This window comes from Thalassophryne amazonica, chromosome 6 (assembly GCF_902500255.1).
Source record: "Thalassophryne amazonica chromosome 6, fThaAma1.1, whole genome shotgun sequence".
In the NCBI taxonomy this organism is placed as follows: domain Eukaryota; kingdom Metazoa; phylum Chordata; class Actinopteri; order Batrachoidiformes; family Batrachoididae; genus Thalassophryne; species Thalassophryne amazonica.
In genome coordinates, this window is record NC_047108.1 from 116,499,175 (window position 1) to 116,518,721 (window position 19,547).

Genomic DNA, 19,547 nt, shown 5'->3' on the forward strand with positions numbered 1-19,547 from the left:
GCAAGTCTCTGTTTGTGCAGTGATTTATTGCAATGACGCTTCATTTATGAGAAAAGGGGGTGTGAAATAAGAAAATGGAACATTACCCCGAAGGGCTATTTGAAAATAAATAATTGCAAAGGTGAAACAAAAGCTGTTTAAAAACCAGGCACTCACTCACTGCCTGCTTCTGAAATATTATTGCACAAAAAGGGCTGCTTCAGTATATAATGCTCACTATGCATATATATATATATATATATATAGACCTGTTTGACTGATCAGCCAAGTCAAAATGCCAAAAGTAAAAATGGCATCAAATGTAAATATTTCAGTCATCAGAATCTTTGTCGTGCACATTCAGTGTCTGTTTTTTTCTATATAAGTCCTTTTATCATTCATCAAATGTGTTCCTTGATGATGTCTGTTGTAACGTTTTGTGCGACCTCAAAACTTTGAGCGGACATCAGATTTAGAGCTTTTCTGGTGGTTTGCACGTATGCATACACTTTTGTTCTCTACTTGTTTTTTTTTTACTTTTACGATACTCATGGATTCATATCCTGTGGTTGTGCAATGCTTCAGACTGGGCTTCTGATTGGCCAAAGCTTCAGCGCAGGGTGTGAATTTAGCACCAAGAGAGAGAGGACAGTTCCTGATGCAGCGACAGCCAGCACGGCTGTGCATTTAGCCAAGGTCAACAACTGAAGTAAAAGACAGTTGTGTGCATTTTCATCTTTTTTTTTTTTTTAACTGGACATCAGAATGCACTCGATGGATTGTTCTGGTGAGAAGGCACCACAGAGAAAGAAGGTTGTTTGTTGTCCTCACTGTGGCAGCCACGCTAAATGCCAGCAGACAATGTCTGCACACGAACGTAGTGAAGAAGTATGATGTCATGGTCCCTGAGAGAAGTGGATTCTAGCCACATTTGCGTTCAGACTTCAGTGAAACCTGCTCAAATCTGGCACCCCCCAGTGTGCATATACGAGGGCTGTCAATAAAGTAACGGTCCTTTTTATTTTTTTCAAAAACTATATGGATTTCATTCATATGTTTTTACGTCAGACATGCTTGAACCCTCGTGCGCATGCGTGAGTTTTTCCACGCCTGTCGGTGACGTCATTCGCCTGTGAGCACTCCTTGTGGGAGGAGTCGTACAGCCCCTCGTCGGAATTCCTTTGTCTGAGAAGTTGCTGAGAGACTGGCGCGTTGTTTGATCAAAATTTTTTCTAAACCTGTGAGACACATCGAAGTGGACACGGTTCGAAAAATTAAGCTGGTTTTCAGTGAAAATTTTAACAGCTGATGAGAGATTTTGAGGTGATTCTGTCGCTTTAAGGACTTCCCACGGTGCGAGACGTCGCTCAGCGCTCTCAGCTGCCGTCGTCAGCCTGTTCAAGCTGAAAACCTCCACATTTCAGGTTCTATTGATCCAGGACGTCGTGAGAGAACAGAGAAGTTTCAGAAGAAGTCGGTTTCAGCATTTTATTCAGATATTCCACTGTTAAAGGAGATTTTTTTAATGAAAGACGTGCGGACGGGTCCGCGCGTCGGGACGCAGCCGCCGCGACGCTCCGCCACAGGAAAAACACAGTTTGTGCAGTTTGACTCTTCAACAAAAGGGAAAAAAATAATCACATAAGATCTGATTAACAGAGGATAAATGCCACACATTCTCATATTAAAGCATACATATTCATGATGGAGGGCAGAGAGGAGAAAAAAGTAATATTTATGTCAGATGAAAGTATATATCACTGAATAATTCACCACAAAGGCATCTATAATTCATCTGGTTCGATTTCATGATTAAAGCATTTGAATGTGTTCGCCAGAGGTGTTTACATATTCAGTCAGAATCATGTTTAAGACAAAAATTGGGGGGGGGTCAGCATCCTTCTGACGAGATAAAGTAGTTAACAAAAGATGCCCCTCCCCTTCCCCAAGATTTTATGTTTAAACTGTGGCCGCGGCCGCATCCCTTTAAGTTTTGCTGATCGCAGCGAATGAGAATGTGCAGCACAGTTTCTGGCCGTGTCTCTCTCTCTCTCTGTGTGTGTCTCTCTCTGTGTGTCTCTCTGCTCAGTTTCAGGCAATGAAATCTGTGAGTTTTGCAGCTGGACAGATATTAAAGGAGCTTTGCTGCAGAGGTCTGTGTGTTAAGAAGGCAGCACTCCTCTGTATTTGTAAATGTTGCCTGTATCGGCCTTGTTCCAAATGTACAGATTCTCTGGCTTCTAAGCATCCTAATTTAGTCAAGAACACAGATATTAAAACCACTTTGCACTCAAATTTATCTTCATTACTGGGAACGTTGCACCAGCAGTTTTACTAGGTAGCAACATTTGCATCAATCTTTCTTTCGGGTCAAGTCTGCAGATACACAATCACATGACGGCACCTACAACAATACAACAAACTCCCACATACAATATTATGTCTGTTACTCACAAAACAATCAATGAGATGAATAAAATGATACATTAAAGATTGTCTTAAAGCTGCAAGACCAATGGATTTTTTCTCACAGGTTGTCATAAAAAGTGCCATTACTTTAACTTTCCTCCTTATGCTGCTTTCACGTGTAGGCATCAGACAAACCGTCACAGTGGTTATTATAGCAGAATTCCTGTCGCCTGCCGCGGCAGACTGCAGGTCATGATGTGAGGTGCAATCATTTTTCAGTACTAACAATACGGACAATAATTTGCTTAATTGAAAGCTGCAACAGAGTTTTAGCATTTTGCACAGCGTAATATTCAAACAGTAAAACCTGGCTGTGAAGTGCATCTTAAAAAGTAAAATTTTTGTGAGGTTATAAATTAGTTCCTTTCTGAAATATCACACAAATTATTCACATTTGCCTGTTTAAAACCAGGTGACTCTCTGCACTTAAATAATGCCTCTCTCTGTCCATTTCTCCTCCTCATTAAAAATAAAACAACATGTTGTAGTACTCTTCGACCGTTTTGCGGTGGTTTGCATGTTTTGTGCACACGTCTGGAGCTGCAATGCCACTGGGGAGGACCTTCTGAAGCCGCGGCAGTTTCCCAGTCACGGCCAGACTGAGTGGCAGCCACTGCACTGCTCAAGTCCAATACGAAATGCGCAAATCTACACAGCCCCACCTTCACCAGCGCACGGTCGTCTGTCCACACCTTTCCCTGCAGCTTTTTCATGGTGCGACTCACCTGCTTCCAGGAGCCTTTGGAGTCTGACTGGAAGCCCGCACAAAGTGTGTGCTTGGTGCCATATTCACACTGCAGTTCAGTGACTCCGCATCTGACACACGGCTCCAAGTTCTCCCATTTCACCGGCATGCGCACCGTCTCGCGCACGTGCACTGCATGTCACCCCCGGAGAACTTACTGCTATGATTTTTCCTCTCCTGCGTGGTGCTGAGGTCACCCCCTGCTCCCCTACGCACCCACTGCCTGGTGCACGAGAGGAGATGGAGACCTGGTGTACAGCCAAAAAGCAGCAGCAGCCAAGATCCTTGATTCTCTTAAAATCTCATCGGATCTGCATTGATCTCGCATATGGCCTTTTGGCAGCCCAACTGACAGAAATCCATCATAGCGACGGAGAACTTGAATCCCTGTGTTTGCTACAGAATCCACCAGCATAAATACTAAAGCAGCAGTAAAATCAGCTGTAATTTTGCGAAATTGCACAGAAATATAAGCACTTTCTTACAGTTAAATATTGACATGAGGTAAATGTCAATTAAGTGAAAAATTGAATGGGGCAGGTAACATTTTGATATTAAATGACGTAGATGGACCACTAAAGGTACAAAAATTACTATTTACAAGATACACCCCTGAACAGAAAATCTGCCAATTACCAGAAAAAAGCCTCAAAACAACTATATTGTTACACTGCAAAAAATCATTTAAATGAAACAACCATTTAATGTTTGTAAATGTATACATAACTTTCTCCTGCTGGAGTCACTGTGAGGTTACACAAAGACATGCTGGTTGTTTTCAAGATTCCACCAGAACCAGGCATTAAGAAACAAACAAACAAACAAAAACCCTTTATTACAGTAACTTCAGCCTGGAAACAAATAGAGAATTTCTACATGTGTGACAGAAACCAGCGTGTTCACACCGGCATGTGGCTCAGTCATACTGTAAAATGTATTTATGCACTCACTTCCTCTGCTGGCACAATGACACATGACGTTTGGTGGTCTACAATGGCCAAGAGTAAATGCTCCCCCACCCCATCCCCGGCCTTGTGAAGAAAAAATGATCTTCACTAACAATAATAATAGATGGTGAACTCAATTAGCGCAATAATCAAGGCTGTAATGAAACACTAAAGCTTCAATCTAAACAAACACACTTTTCTTTTGCGTGACCAAGCGATAACGCCCCTCTGGGCTACTGTACTTCACTCATCGAGCACAGTCACATAAAACACAAAGTGTGTCAGTGAAACCCGTCCAGCGCTCTCGGCTCAACTTCACAAGTCTTCTACAGACCGACCTGTTCTTTGCGTGGCTGAGAATTTGCCTTCATGTTGTGTCATTCATTATCTAACGATGCTTTAAACCCAACCTGGGATGATACACAGGCCCGAGAGAAGCACTGAACCACGGGTCTCTGTGGAATTGAATTTTTCTGAGAGGGTGGGGGTGGGGAGTTATGAAATGTGAAACACTGAATGAAATATTGGCTCAGTGGTCTTACCGGCCAAACACTGTGAGGACTAATAAACTACCACTTCACTTGACTTACTTGATCATAAAAGGTAAGACAAAAAAAAAGGAATCGAGCAACAACAACAACAAAAAAAAAGAAAAAATAAGAAGCTGTACTCACTGAGTGCATTGGCCCTGAGAGGAGGTGCGTGTCCTGACCGAGCATGTTGGACATCATGAGCGCGGGCAGCTCCGGGTAGGAATAGGTGTTGAGCAGGCCATTGTGAGGCAGAGAGTGGAAGGGGTAACCGGACTCATGCTCCATGAGGTGTAGCAGGGAAGGATCGGCATGGTTTGGCGGCGTGATGGGGGGAATCTCATAGTCTTCATCGCCTGCTCCTCCTCCTCCCCCTCCTCCCCCACTGCCGCTGCTGCCTCGGCCCTGACTGGGGTAGCTCTGGAAAAAAAAAACAAACAAAAAGAAAAAATTATAGGCTATGGTCAGGTTTTTGGAGGGCAGAGGAGTAACGCTTATTGCAGTGAGACGTCATCAAGCCAGTTTAGAGCGTGAAATCCTTCTGCAGGAAAGGCTGTGAAATGTGGCACAAAGACAAAACCCAAACAAACACAGCAACATATGATGTGAGCCTTGCAGATTACATGATGTTTTTCAGTCATTGTAAAAACAAGTGCACAGTCTGCACTGACCCGCGGTGCAAACGTCTGTAAGATCACCACTGACAGGTGACGGCTTTCTGCAGAAGACTATTACCAAGTACAGTTTAAGTGATCAATAGGCTTCTTGGAGTCATCATGTCTAACACACATTCCAACTTTGGTGACAATCAGGCAATTAGGAAAGACATGATTCTACTCACAAGATCATAAAGTATGCTCCAGTGACCTTTCCCTTTGACCTTTTGACCTCAAAGCCACCAAGCAACTTGGGGTCAATACACCTGACAAACACACAAGGTTTGGTTAATCCGTATTAGGTTGAAAATAGTTATGACTTCGACTTTGACCTTTCAAGATCATAGGTCAGGTGACCAACAGAAAGGTGATTTATGATTTCATATTTATGTTTAATAGTAACCATGGCTATAGCTTTAATCAATTCCTTGGAAAATCCATCCTAAATGAACTTGACCTTGAAAGGTCACCCAAGATCAAAGGTCATGTGGCCAACAGAAAGGTGACGTATGGCTTCATATAGTGTTTAGTAGGAACCATAGGTGTATCTAACCAATTCCTCCAAATAGCCAATGCAATTCAGCTTAACTCTTCAAGGTCATTCCAAGGGCAAAGGTCATTTGAGCTACAGAAATTTGACACAACGTCATTCACTTCAGTGTTTATGACCTACTATAGGCATGTCTTTAGTTCTTCAGAATGCTCAGTGTAAATTAGTTTAACCTTTCAAGGTTACTCAAGATTAAGGCCCCTTCATACAGTAGTGTTCAGAATAATAGTAGTGCTATGTGACTAAAAAGATTAATCCAGGTTTTGAGTATATTTCTTATTGTTACATGGGAAACAAGGTACCAGTAGATTCAGTAGATTCTCACAAATCCAACAAGACCAAGCATTCATGATATGCACACTCTTAAGGCTATGAAATTGGGCTATTAGTAAAAAAAAGTAGAAAAGGGGTGTTCACAATAATAGTAGTGTGGCATTCAGTCAGTGAGTTCGTCAATTTTGTGAAACAAACAGGTGTGAATCAGGTGTCCCCTATGTAAGGATGAAGCCAGCACCTGTTGAACATGCTTTTCTCTTTGAAAGCCTGAGGAAAATGGGACGTTCAAGACATTGTTCAGAAGAACAGCGTAGTTTGATTAAAAAGTTGATTGGAAAGGGGAAAACTTATACGCAGGTGCAAAATATTATAGGCTGTTCATCTACAATGATCTCCTTCTTCTTTGTCTTTCGGCTGTTCCCGTTAGGGGTCGCCACAGCAGATCAATTGTTTCCATCTCACCCTGTCCTCTGTATCTTCCTCTGTCACACCAACCACCTGCATGTCCTCCTTCAACACATCCATAAACCTCCTCTTTGGCCTCCCTCTTCTCCTCCTGCCTGGTGGCTCCATCCTCAGCATCCTTCTCCCTATATACCCTGGGTCCCTCCTCTGCACATGTCCAAACCATCTCAATCTTGCCTCTCTGACTTTGTCTCCAAACCGTCCCACCTGAGATGTCCCTCTGATATGTTCATTCCTAATCTTGTCCAGCTCTGCCACCTCCAGCTCTGCCTCCTGTCTTTTTGTTAGTGCCACCGTCTCTAAGCCGTACAACATAGCTGGTCTCACTACTGTCTTATAAACTTTCCCTTTCACTCTTGCTGATATTCTTCGGTCACAAATCACTCCTGCCACCTTTCTCCACGTACTCCACCCTGCCTGCACTCTCTTCTTCACCTCTTTACCACACTCTCCATTACTTTGAACAGTTGACCCCAAATATTTAAACTCATCTACTTTGACCACTTCTACTCCTTGTAACTGCACTATTCCACTGGGCTCCCTCCCATTCACACACATGTACTCAGTCTTGCTTCTACTGACTTTCATTCCCCTTCTCTCCAAAGCATATCTCCACCTCTCCAGACTAGACTCAATTTGCTCTCTACTCTCACTACAGATCACAATGTCATCTGCAAACATCATAGTCCATGGGGACTCCTGTCTGATCTCATCTGTCAACCTGTCCATAAATACTGCAAACAAGAAAGGACTCAGAGCTGATCCTTGGTGTAATCCCACCTCCACCTTGAATGAGTCTGTCATTCCGACTGCGCATCTCACTGCTGTCACACTATTCTTGTACATGTCCTGCACTACCCTAACATACTTCTCTGCCACTCCAGACTTCCTCATACAATACCACGGCTCTTCTCTTGGCACCCTGTCATAAGCTTTTTCTAAGTCCACAAACACACAATGTAACTCTTTCTGGCCTTCTCTGTACTTCTCCAACAGTATTCTCAGAGCAAACACTGCATCTGTAGTGCTCTTTCTCGGCATGAAGCCATATTGCTGCTCACATCTACAATGATCTCCAATGCTTTAAAATGGACAAAAAAAAAAACAGAGATGCGTGGAAGAAAATGGAAAACAACCATCAAAATGGATAGAAGAATAACCAGAATGGAAAAGGCTCACCCACTGATCAGCTCCAGGATGATCAAAGACAGTCTGGAGTTACCTGTAAGTGCTGTGACAGTTAGAAGATGCCTGCGTGAAGCTAATTTATTTGCAAGAATCCCCCGCAAAGTCCCTCTGTTAAATAAAAGACGTGCAGAAGAGGTTCCAATTTGCCAAAGAAGACATCAACTGGCCTAAAGAGAAATGGAGGAATATTTTGTGGACTGATGAGAGTAAAATTATTCTTTGTGGGTCCAAGGGCAGCAGACCGTTTGTGAGACGACCTCCAAACTCTGAATTCAAGCCACAGTTCACAGTGAAGACAGTGAAGAATGGTGGTGCAAGCATCATGATATGGGCATGTTTCTCCTACTATGGTGTTGGGCCTATATTTCGCATACCAGGTATCATGGATCAGTCTGAATATGTCAAAATACTTGAAGAGGTCATGTTGCCTTATGCTGAAGAGGACATGCCCTTGAAATGGGTATTTCAACAAGACAATGACCCCAAGCACACTAGTAAACGAGCAAAATCTTGGTTCCAAACCAACAAAATTAATGCCTCGGAGATGTGAAGAAATCATGAAAAACTGTGGTTATACATCTAAATACTAGTTTAGTGATTCACAGGATTGCTAAAAAAGCAGTTTGAACATAATAGTTTTTAGTTTGTAGCGTCAACAGCAGATGCTACTATTATTGTGAACACCCCCTTGTCTACTTTTTTTTTTTTTACTAATAGCCCAATTTCATAGCCTTAAGAGTGTGCATATCATGAATGCTTGGTCTTGTTGGATTTGTGAGAATCTACTGAATCTACTGGTACCTTGTTTCCCATGTAACAATAAGAAATATACTCAAAACCTGGATTAATCTTTTTAGTCACATAGCACTACTATTATTCTGAACACTACTGTACATAACACAATTGAAGCTGACTAGCGCACGAAGGAGGAATTGCATGCCATTCATGAAAAATCGGAGCCGCCTCAAATGCCTCATACAGCTGTTGACACAACATTCACGAACACAAGTGGCCAAAAGACAGCGAATGCATGTCATTGCCCCCCCACCACCAACACACACACCATGAATCCAACATTGTCAGCTGTGGCTGAACCCGGAGTCCAGTGCTGGATCAGCGCAGTGCCCTAGGGCCTGCACCTCAGTGTACATATGTGTCTGCAGGCGCTAATGTCCTCATGAGAACTAGCCAGCGTGTAAGCGCACAACACGGTGTGGAGCCGCCCCACCGGCTGATTTCACTTCCACCACGTAAATTGCAGTTGTGGAAATGAAATCAAACAAACAGATAAGGGTGACAAAGGCGTGAACTCATTCTTGTGTGATCGCTTTGCTGTGGACACTATAGGGCATGTCAGCTGACCACTGACTGACTGACAGCTGGATGTGACCGCACATGCAAGGTGTTACATTACAACACAGACAAAAATACGCTATAACAAACGCCATTTTGTCAGTTATTAAAGACTTCCTCTTGGTCTACATCATCTAATTTCTCTCTTTTTTAAAAAATATATTTATCTCCATGTTGATTTTAGTCCATTTTACGCTTCTGTTGTAGGACAGCGATGGTAGTGCAGTGGTAAAGTATCCGTCTGTTAATCAGAGTTTTTGTAAATTGCAGGTCCGAATCCTGCGGGTGGCATGTATGTTTTTTTTCTTTTTCTCCACATCAGCGGCGCAATGTGAAACAACATATTCCAGCTGGTTTTTATTTTTTCCCGCAACAGCAGCACGATGTGGTGCAACACGTTCCAACAGTGTGCCAGTTTCGTGCATGCTCGTGCGTGTGCATGAAACCGTCACCAGTTTGCAGTGCACGCCTGTGTGACTGTGCGTCTCTCATGACAGTCGTTGGAATGTTTCGTGGTTCCCCATTTCGCGTTTGGTTCGTGGATTTTCTTCCGGTTTCTGCGTCTTCCATGTTATGTGTGAAGGGGCCCTAAAGGTTTTTTGATAGACAGAAAGGTGACGTGTGACTTCAAAATCATTTTTAATTATAAACTCATGCTGACTCAGAAAACTCATTATAAATATTCCCGATATGTAGGCACTGGTCTCAGATTTTAGTCTTGGCCCGTGACCTTAATGTTAAACCAATTTTTCCTGACAATCAAATAGTAATGGGCGATAGAAAGGATATGCAACATAAACGATACAACATTGGCCTGCAATAGAAATTTTTATTCTATTGTACTATTGCGGTAATGCATGTTAACGGACTGAAGGTGGAAGCAATGCAACAATTAGAATGCTGGCTGCTGTTAAACGCCACAGAAGAAGAAGAAGACGACGACTCTTGATGATACAATCTATTCACAACCTGCGGAAGTTAGAGCCAGGCGCTGCAACACGGCTGAAAGCGAAATGGAGATGGAGAAAAAGACCAGTGCAACATCCATTATTTGGACATGGTTTGGATTTAAGCGGCCCGACGAGCAGCAGCAAACTGTAGACTATGGGGGGAAACATTTCCGGCTATGAGAGGTAACACAACAACGATCAACGATTGATGGAGGAACCGAAACCTTTTGAGCCACTGAATCAATATGAAGCAATTGTGTTGAAACTGTTCAGTGTTTCAAAGCATTTGATACAATTAAATACGGCGACATCTGCTGGCCAGTCTTCAGCATAGCACTTGCATGGAACAATAAAGGGCAAGGTGTCACACAACAGTAAGGCACCGTTATGTAAGTTTAATAATAAATGTTCTATGTGCATCTGTGTGCACATTTAAAGACATTAATAATATATACTTTTGTTATAATGCGAATGTGCCATCATAAAATACTATATGTAATTAGAGATATAATTTGAGAAATACTTGTGCAACTAGTGACTGTTATGCAAATAGTTGTACAAAATGATGGGGATTTGGGTTTTATTTAAACACAAGATCATTTCAGCAGTGTTAGGTTTGAGTCTGTTCTTCTCTCCAGTTTTGGAGACAACCCACTCACACGGCACAGAAGTTGCTGGCATATGAAGATAGATTTTGTCCAGCTTGTAAAGAGTTTGAAAAACAGCAGTGTAGCAGCTGTTTGGCTTTCCTTAGGCTCTGTGTAACCTGTTCTGAAATAATCTATTATAATTTATATACTGTGATATATATATCGTTATCACAAGAGGCTGCAATATTTATCTGAATATGGATTTTAGGCCATATCGCCCAGCCCTACAATCAAATCATCTTGTCCTTGGATAACCTGCAGACACTCCACGTTTGTTCCAAATTAGATCAAAACTCTGAGTTATTTGGATTGCAGACTGATGACGGAAACACCAAAACCAGACACCAAAACCCAGCCTCCCCTGGTCCAAACCCTCTACCGCCTCCAACAGGCTGTCAAGAGTCACTCACCCTTGTGTGACAGACAGTCAGCCAGCAAATTTTTCGACACATGCCGTCTTTTCCTCTGAATTTCTGCCTTCATATTGTGTAAAACGTGTTTTCATTTCATATAATTTTCAAAGCACACACATAGGAATACGACTTTTTCAAAATTAACCTGCGAGTTCCTTTTTAAATGGCAGCATCAAGAAAATCTGAAACGAAAAGCGAAAAACAAGCGCTTCACTCACCTGTCAGGCACTTTTATTATACACATTTTCATTTATTTATTTATTTATTTATTTTTGGGGGGGTTTTTTTGCTTCAAACTTAATTCCAAAGTAACATGTGAGAGATGAACAGAGAACAAAGGAAGCTTCGCCGTAATTAAAAAGCTTCATAATTGGCAGTTCAAACACCTGTTGTTCAGGTTTGTCTGCAGCAGACAATACAGAGTGCTTTGCTGGAAATAAAAGTGATTAGAAATGCAAATTATTTTGGAGCTTACAAAAGTATATTAAATATGTTCAAAGCCAACGTACACGGCTAATTATTTAGAGTTGAACAGCAGCTGTGGTGCAGCAATCAGACGGCTTTAAAGCAACAAAATCGACAGCTGGCGCACTTTTACAAAAAATAAATCAAATTAGAATTTGAGTAACATTTGTCTGACTGTCCTCGTTTTTCTATACAAAGTGAATTTTGATCATATTGGCAATGTCATATTATAAATCCCCTATTTAAAGGCTAATAAATAATAAAATTATAGTGGTGTCAAAGAAAATTCTTTTCATGCCTTCAATCTTAAAAGGTTTAGTGGCCCTATACTTTTAAAAGTGCTATGAGAGACGCTGGGCTCAGCCACTGTTACTCAAAGTGACCACACCCTTTATGGAATAAAACATCTTAAACTAAGAAGTCAGAAAAAAAAACATCACCTAAACCACTAAAAACTATCTATAGAGACTAAAACCACTTTGTGTTGTAGGCTAGAAACAGTTATTTCTGCTCTACATTTGGACATTTTAAATTGGACTTCAGTGGGAACCTGCTCACTTTTGGAGCCAGCTTCAAGTGGCCAGTCAAGGACCAACAAGTTTTGTCTTCTTCCAGGTGGGCTTCATCTGAGCCCATCTAAGATCATCGCTTGTTCTTTGATCAAGTTCTACCAAACTTTGTATGCGGATAAAGGTCTACTCAGGAACTGTGCTTGGCTCAACAAATTTGATTTAAATCCAGACTGAGATCAAATTTGGCACAAATATGTCAGTGGTTTCTGGAATTTCACAGTGAAGTTCAGCCAAAGAGCAAACAATTGGGTGATAGTCAAGGTCAATGGCTTCAAAGGTCAGATTTGAATTGTCTTGTTTATCTGCAAATTCCATCCTAAACATTCTCATCGAGGTTATACGTACCTGACCTAACTGTCTAACTGTGACTCCATGGACACGATTACGATGACCAAGTTTGCTGAAAAACACTACTGGTGTTTTGATGTATATTTTCGTATTTACACAGCTAATCATTTTTTGGAATCAAAACGGTAATTTCTCCCCATCAAATATGTTCAGTATGACCAAATGAGCCCCTCCAGCTAAAGCACCGCTGCTTTCCACGCTGCTAATAAGTTGATACATGAGCCGAGCCCGTGGTTGTCTTTTCCAGGGTCTATCTTGACATAATATTACGCTGAGAAATATGGTTTTGTGCTCAGAAAAAGCACACTGAGAGTATTCACCAGGGAGGGAAAAGCAATTTTGTCAGAGGCAATCTGATGCCAACCCCCCCTTTATAATGACTGAAGAAAATTAATCATCACAAATAATATTCCAGTGTCAAGACATTCAAGAGCTTTTTAATAGAATTTTTATTATTCATGTCTCGTGGTACACATCACCCAGTCCGTTCTGCAACATTTCAGAAATCAATTCAATATCATCTTCGTGTAGGCTGTCATCTCGTCTGCCAGTGCAGCAATTCATCTTGCAAACAAATACTTTTAGCAAACAAATGGAAGGAAATGTGCACAAAAGGCTATAGTGTCGCCCGCTAACACAACTGGTGCTTAAAGACAGGATAAAAATTTCATAATGTGCACTATCATTAAAGAAAATAAATATAACGGGCGGTATGTTTACTGTGAGGGAGTGATGTGCCGTCTTCCTTTCCCATAACTATCACTTGCATTTCTTTTTGTTGAGAATGTATTATGTATTATTATTATTATTATTATTATTATTATTATATTATTCACTGTCATTGTTATCAAGCAAAATGCAGCATGAGTAATCCAAAAACTTAAAACAAATCTCAGTGATTTGCATTTCTGTTAGCCTGTTTGCTTAAAAAAAAGATCTGTGCACAAATACATACACAGTAAATTGAGGCTGGACAGACAAATAGTCTGGAAACAAGACAATCTCGTGGCCAGAAATCTCTGTTAAGAAACAAGAAATAAGTTTTGAATTTTTTTTTCCCCAAACGTGGAGAAAAAGTTTAAAGTTCAGGCTACATTAGATTGCCACACTGTGGTCCTAGTTTGTTTGTTTAAAAATTGATCTATAAGTTACATTTATTATTGAATCATGGGGCTACCACTTCACAGAACAAGAAGCAAAGTTAACCTAATCTTCCCATTATTTTTTTATTCATTATTTATTTTATAATGCAAACACTGTGTTAGCCATCAGAAGCTGATGAGCCAATTAATGTTATTGTATGAGGCACAAAGAACCCAAGAGTAAACAGCTTCTTAAACCACTTAACAGATGAAAACATCAGTGTGGAGCTAAACACATTTGTGTGCACATTTCCATCTCTAAATGTAAATAATTATAAAAAAAAACTATACTTTTTAAAACATTATGGTTGGACTTATGGTTATGTTAGCCAAGCTGTTCTCCTTGTTGTAGCTCTGGCTGTCCTTCAAAGTACAAACAAGTGGAGTGCCATATATTATGAAGGTTATTCACTATCTTAACTCAAGATATCAGTCTGATTTAGAGTCTGATTTATTAATTTTTTGCTAATTCTCTAAGACCTAGTATGTCCTCCTCATTCAGAGCTTCTTGTTCTTCTTTTAAGGTGGTAGTTGTCCAAATTAATGGTACATTATTGCCAGCATCTTCTCTACAGTGTGGACCAGACTATACCTCATCAGAATAGAGGAGCAGTGTGTCATGCATTTAGACATTCCCATCTTGTGACCATAGATGATAATCGAGTCTATTTTTGCGATATAAGTCACTTTTAAATAAACTGCAGGACTAACCAAACAATAAAACACAATTTATGATATAGAACTTGACTCATCCAACCAAAATTAATATCTACAAAGCCTGTGTTGCCAGCAGTCAATCCTGGATTACATACTCCTCCCACGAAAGGAAACTGCCAGTGTTCCATGTAAGATGTCCTTACAGAATTTTCAGAATGGTGTGGCAGAACAAAGTGAACAACAATGATTAAATTTGCAATTTGCAAATATGCAAATTAATACACAGAATGATGCCCAAACCTAATCAGTTACCTATTCTACTTCAAAAGGTTGATGTTGTTAATTCAAGTGTCCAACGTAGTTCTCCCCGTGCACGCGCGCGCACACATGCACGCACGCACACACACACCGATGTACCATCCTGCACACTACGGCAATAGTTCTGGGATGTCAAAAGAATTTCAGTTGGAAGCAAATCCATGAAATATCAATAATTATGACGTCTCTTATGGGTCAAATTAAAAATTGTACAATCCCACTGCTCTTTGATGATACATAACCCTGTACACATAAAATTTAACTAATCAGATCAATATGACCTCAGAAGGATGAGCGTAATATTTGTCCAACTGCAGACTGATGCTGAACGTTAGCAGTGGTGTATCTGTTCCCCACTGATGCAGCGATACAGTAAAATTCATGATGCATTTTGTGGACTTCAACTGGCCAAGATGAAACATAACTGTTGTCACACGTTACAAGACTTAAATGCTGTCAGATTTTACCGCGGCACCTTCAACACATCGGTGTATCTTTTTCCCCCCTTTACTGCTTCTTAAGATGCCCTTTGAGATTAGATGTGGTACAAGGACATCACAAGTTTAATATTTTCAAAGATGGATAAATAATTCATAGATATACTGTCTTTCGTGACATGGAGGAGAGTGGATATCAGTGGGAAGGGTCAGAAAAGAACGTCAAATGTTGATTCAGCCTTCTTTCGCTAACCTTCAACAAAAACAAAAGGTGAAATTTAAGTGAATCCAGGATATTTTTTTGTTACATTTACATATCAGTTTATTTTGTTACTTAAATACATCAACTTCTTTTGTGATGTGACATCAAAGCACCACATCACTCACAATCTTTAAAATCATTTATGTATGTAAGATGTTGGTTTGAGGCAAAACGACAAATGTGTCGTAAATGAAAAATTCTGGTTCTTTGGCATACGAGTGATGATTTACCCAAAAAGTGAACACTGATGAACACTGTAACTGCGAAAAGCTTGTCACTGCCCACACTGCACGACCACAACTGCCAGGAGAAGGCGCTGTCCATCTAATTTCTATCCATCTAAGTTAATCATAAATAGAGTGAAAAATACTCAACTATGCTAATAATGATTTATTACACAAATGTTCAGTATCATGATTTTTTTTTTTTTTTTCCAAATTTTCACAGGTCAGAATTGTTGCATTTCATTTTAAAAGCATTTACACACTAAAGACAGTTCAGCAGACATTAATAAATATTCTCAGAACTACAACATGACCATGAATCCACTGCTGAAAGTTTTAGAATGCCTGTATGCATCCAGTAAATCTGTTATTAGTCTATTAAAATGTAAAACTTTTTTGAGTCCCAACCAAATTTTGTTTGGATCACTGAACACTGGGAAAAAAGGCAATTATCAAAAGTTGGAGCAATGTTAATTGGGAAGATTCTTACTGCTTAGTGCTGTAAAATTAACACCCATTTCCAGCATCCAATCTGCTATAAAAAAAAACAAATATATTAAATTAACTTAATCAGTTAATTTCCACAAAACTGAAAAATAATTTAAAATACTGTCACAATTTTCACCCTGTGGCAGCCAAGTGGTTCATGCGCTTGTTTCCAGAGTGAAAGCTTCCTGGTTCAAGGCCACCCCAAGTTGTGTCAGGAAGCGCATCCAGCGTAAAACCTGATGCCAAATCCACATGCAGAACATGCAAGTGAAAAAAGGAGAAGCTGAGCCATTTTCTTACCTCCAGCAAAAGACATATTTAAATCACTGTGATATGAAAGAGAAAATATTAGATTCCCACATTTAACAGACTGAACTCAGAAAATATTTAGCTTTTTTCCCAGATGACTTAAAACAATCACTGAATAAAATGTTTGATTTATTTTCTCTTGAATTGCCAATCAGTTAATCAAACAATCTTTCCAGCACTAGCTTAGTGAAGTATTTAATTAGATGCTGTTTAGTAAGTTACAAATGTAAAGGTAGCCTACTTTGTTAAACAAAAAGTAGGTATTAAAAAAAATCATTATTCCTTAACCAGATACAGCTGTTCCGCCGTGAGGCAGAGGTCTTGGAAAATAAAGCAGTTTTGACTTATGGTTTTTATTTATGAATCAAATTATTCTGTATAGAATAACTACATTAATGACAATTCTGTCATTTGTTCAAAGTTAAAATATAACACATACCTTTTAATTTTAAATAATGCACTATTTCTGAAGTTTCGTAACAAACACACACAGATGCCAAAGGGAATATGGGTAAAATGGTCTCCGCTAACACTGATTGGTTAACTCATTCATTCTATGTAAAAACAAACACATTAATGTGACGTGTGTGTTGGTTTACATATAAATGTGCTTTTGTAAAATATGCCATTTTTTTCATATGTAAAAAATGGCCATCTGCAAAAGCCAAAAGTCAAGTTGTGATTAGACAACCATTTGACATAACCTGATAATACTGCCTTGAACACTACTGGCCAGTAGATGGCAGTAGAGACAGTGAAAACTTGCCAAAAAAATAGGGATGTGAATCTTACAACAACTCATGATTCAATTCAATTCCGATTCTTGGGGTGACGATTCGATTCAGAATCGATTTTTGCTTGAAAGAGCTCTGAGAAATAGTTATATTACTTAAAAAATGTTTATGTTTAACAAAATGCAGCTTTACAAGGTTAATCAAGTGATTCTAAAGATGTAAATTTACTTAACTGCTTTGCTCGTTCAGAGTTGGCTGGCAGTTTAGCGAAGCACTGGTCAGTAGTCGGCAGAGACCGCTGCTCCGCTTCTTTTAGCTCTGGGTGATGGCCTCGCATGTGGGCTTGCGGATTTGAAGTGTTTCCAAAGTACTTGACTTTCATTTTGCAGATTTTGCACACTGCATAAGTCATATCAAGCTCCTTCTTACGCAGCAAATAATAAAATCCAAAATGTGCTCAAACATTTGCCTTCAGCATAGACAGTGCTGGCTGAATTAGCTCTTCGTCTGCCATGCTAAGCTGCAGCTCACGAATGTTTGAAGCACGCCGGACCCTCCCCTCACGGGGACACTGTACTACAGAGGCCATTGCCTGACAAACAGTACGTGCAGCGAGTAAGCACGAAAATGTTCAAAAAACTGCTTTTTAAAAATTGATTCTTGGACATTTTGGATCGATTCAGAATCTTAACAAATAAGATTCACAATTCGGACGTGATTCGATTTTTTGCAGCACCCCTACAAAACAACTATTCCAAATAATCTGTCTGTTACGTTTAATCTGCGTGGAATTTAATAAACACAAACCGAATTTCAGACATCTTATATATATATTACTCTGGAACAAAGACGACAAACAGTGTTGTAAAGGACAATAACTAGGACATTATAGAGCAAAGAGGAAGTGATTGCCACTCACAGTGATTCTAACTGAAAATAATGGAGAAGCAACCTGAGCTTCTTTAGGCATTTTTACATAAAACAAACACAATAACAACCTCTATAAACCCAGAGAATATATTCACAAGTGTTTTAGGCACAATATACAAAGGGTTTAATGCTGTTCTCCGTGTGGAGCCTGATCAGCATCTCAAATGCATTTCTCTTGTCTTGAACGTTTACAGTACCCATTATGCACTGCGCACACACCATGTCCACACTAATACCTTTAAATTAGTGCAATACTTTAAAACTAAAACATATAGATGATATTTTCACTTAATAAATTTCAGACATGATGTTAATTTAAATAACTTGTCCAAAATTCATTTGGTTACAATTTTAACCATAAGTTAAAACTGTATGCCTCTGGATGACTTGGGTGATATTGCTGGCTGGTTAGTAGGGTGTCAAGAGAAATGGTCTTATTTTTGTTTGTTTGTTTGTTTGTTATCTGTGACCAGCTTGCCTCTGATGGCAGAGGATAGAGCCTTTTCTCCTGAAACCAGCTCTCCTCTGTTTGTAGAGGAAAGAACTGTATGTCTACTATAAAACCTTTAACAGGTAGGCTCTAAAATCTTTGATATCAGACTTTAAAAATGTTTAACTGTTAAAGCTTTATTCACTAAGCTTCCAATAATATGTTAGCAGTCTTATTTATCGAACCAAAATTTATTAAGTTATCTGAAAAGCTAATCCGATAATGAAAACATTAGCTTCGATAATTAGTGGTTAGCAGATTAACGGAACTGTGCCCACCACTGGTCTGGTCTCAGTATATGTCATGTCAATATGGACCGACATCTCTGAGGAATGTTCTGAAGGCAAATGGGGTCCAACCCGGTACTAGCAAGGTGTACCTAATAAAGTGGCCAGAGTGAGTAAATGTACGAGGGCTGTCAATAAAGTATAGGTCCTTTTTAGTTTTTTCAAAAACTATATGGATTTCATTCATATGTTTTTACGTCAGACATGCTTGAACCCTCGTGCGCATGCGTGAGTTTTTCCATGCCTGTCGGTGACGTCATTCGCCTGTGAGCACTCCGTGTGGGAGGAGTCGTCCAGCCCCTCGTCGGAATTCCTTTGTCTGAGAAGTTGCTGAGAGACTGGTGCTTTGTTTGATCAAAATTTTTTCTAAACCTGTGAGACACATCGAAGTGGACACGGTTCAAAAAATTAAGCTGGTTTTCGGTGAAAATTTTAACGGTGCGAGACGTCGCGCAGTACTCCCAGGCGCCGTCGTCAGCCTGTTTCAAGCTGAAAACCTCCACATTTCAGGCTCTATTGATCCAGGACATCGTGAGAGAACAGAGAAGTTTCAGAAGAAGCTGGTTTCAGCATTTTATCCGGATATTCCACTGTTAAAGGAGATTTTTTTAATGAAAGACGTGCGGGCGGATTGCAGCGTCGGCTCGCAGCCGCCACGACGCTCCGCCACAGGAAAAACACCTCCGTTGGAAGCCTTAAGGACAAGTTGGAA

The 19,547-nt window shown here is 40.1% G+C and overlaps 1 protein-coding gene across 1 annotated transcript in view; it reads right to left on the bottom strand.

Moving 5' to 3' along the window:
• The window catches only part of LOC117512968 (thymocyte selection-associated high mobility group box protein TOX-like), a 255,724-nt gene that overhangs the window by 81,704 nt on the left and 154,473 nt on the right, over positions 1-19,547 (bottom strand). Inside the window, exon 4 of the mRNA XM_034173220.1 lies at positions 4,815-5,090. Within this exon, the coding sequence (XP_034029111.1) occupies positions 4,815-5,090 (276 nt within the window). The remainder of the gene's footprint in view (positions 1-4,814; positions 5,091-19,547) is intronic.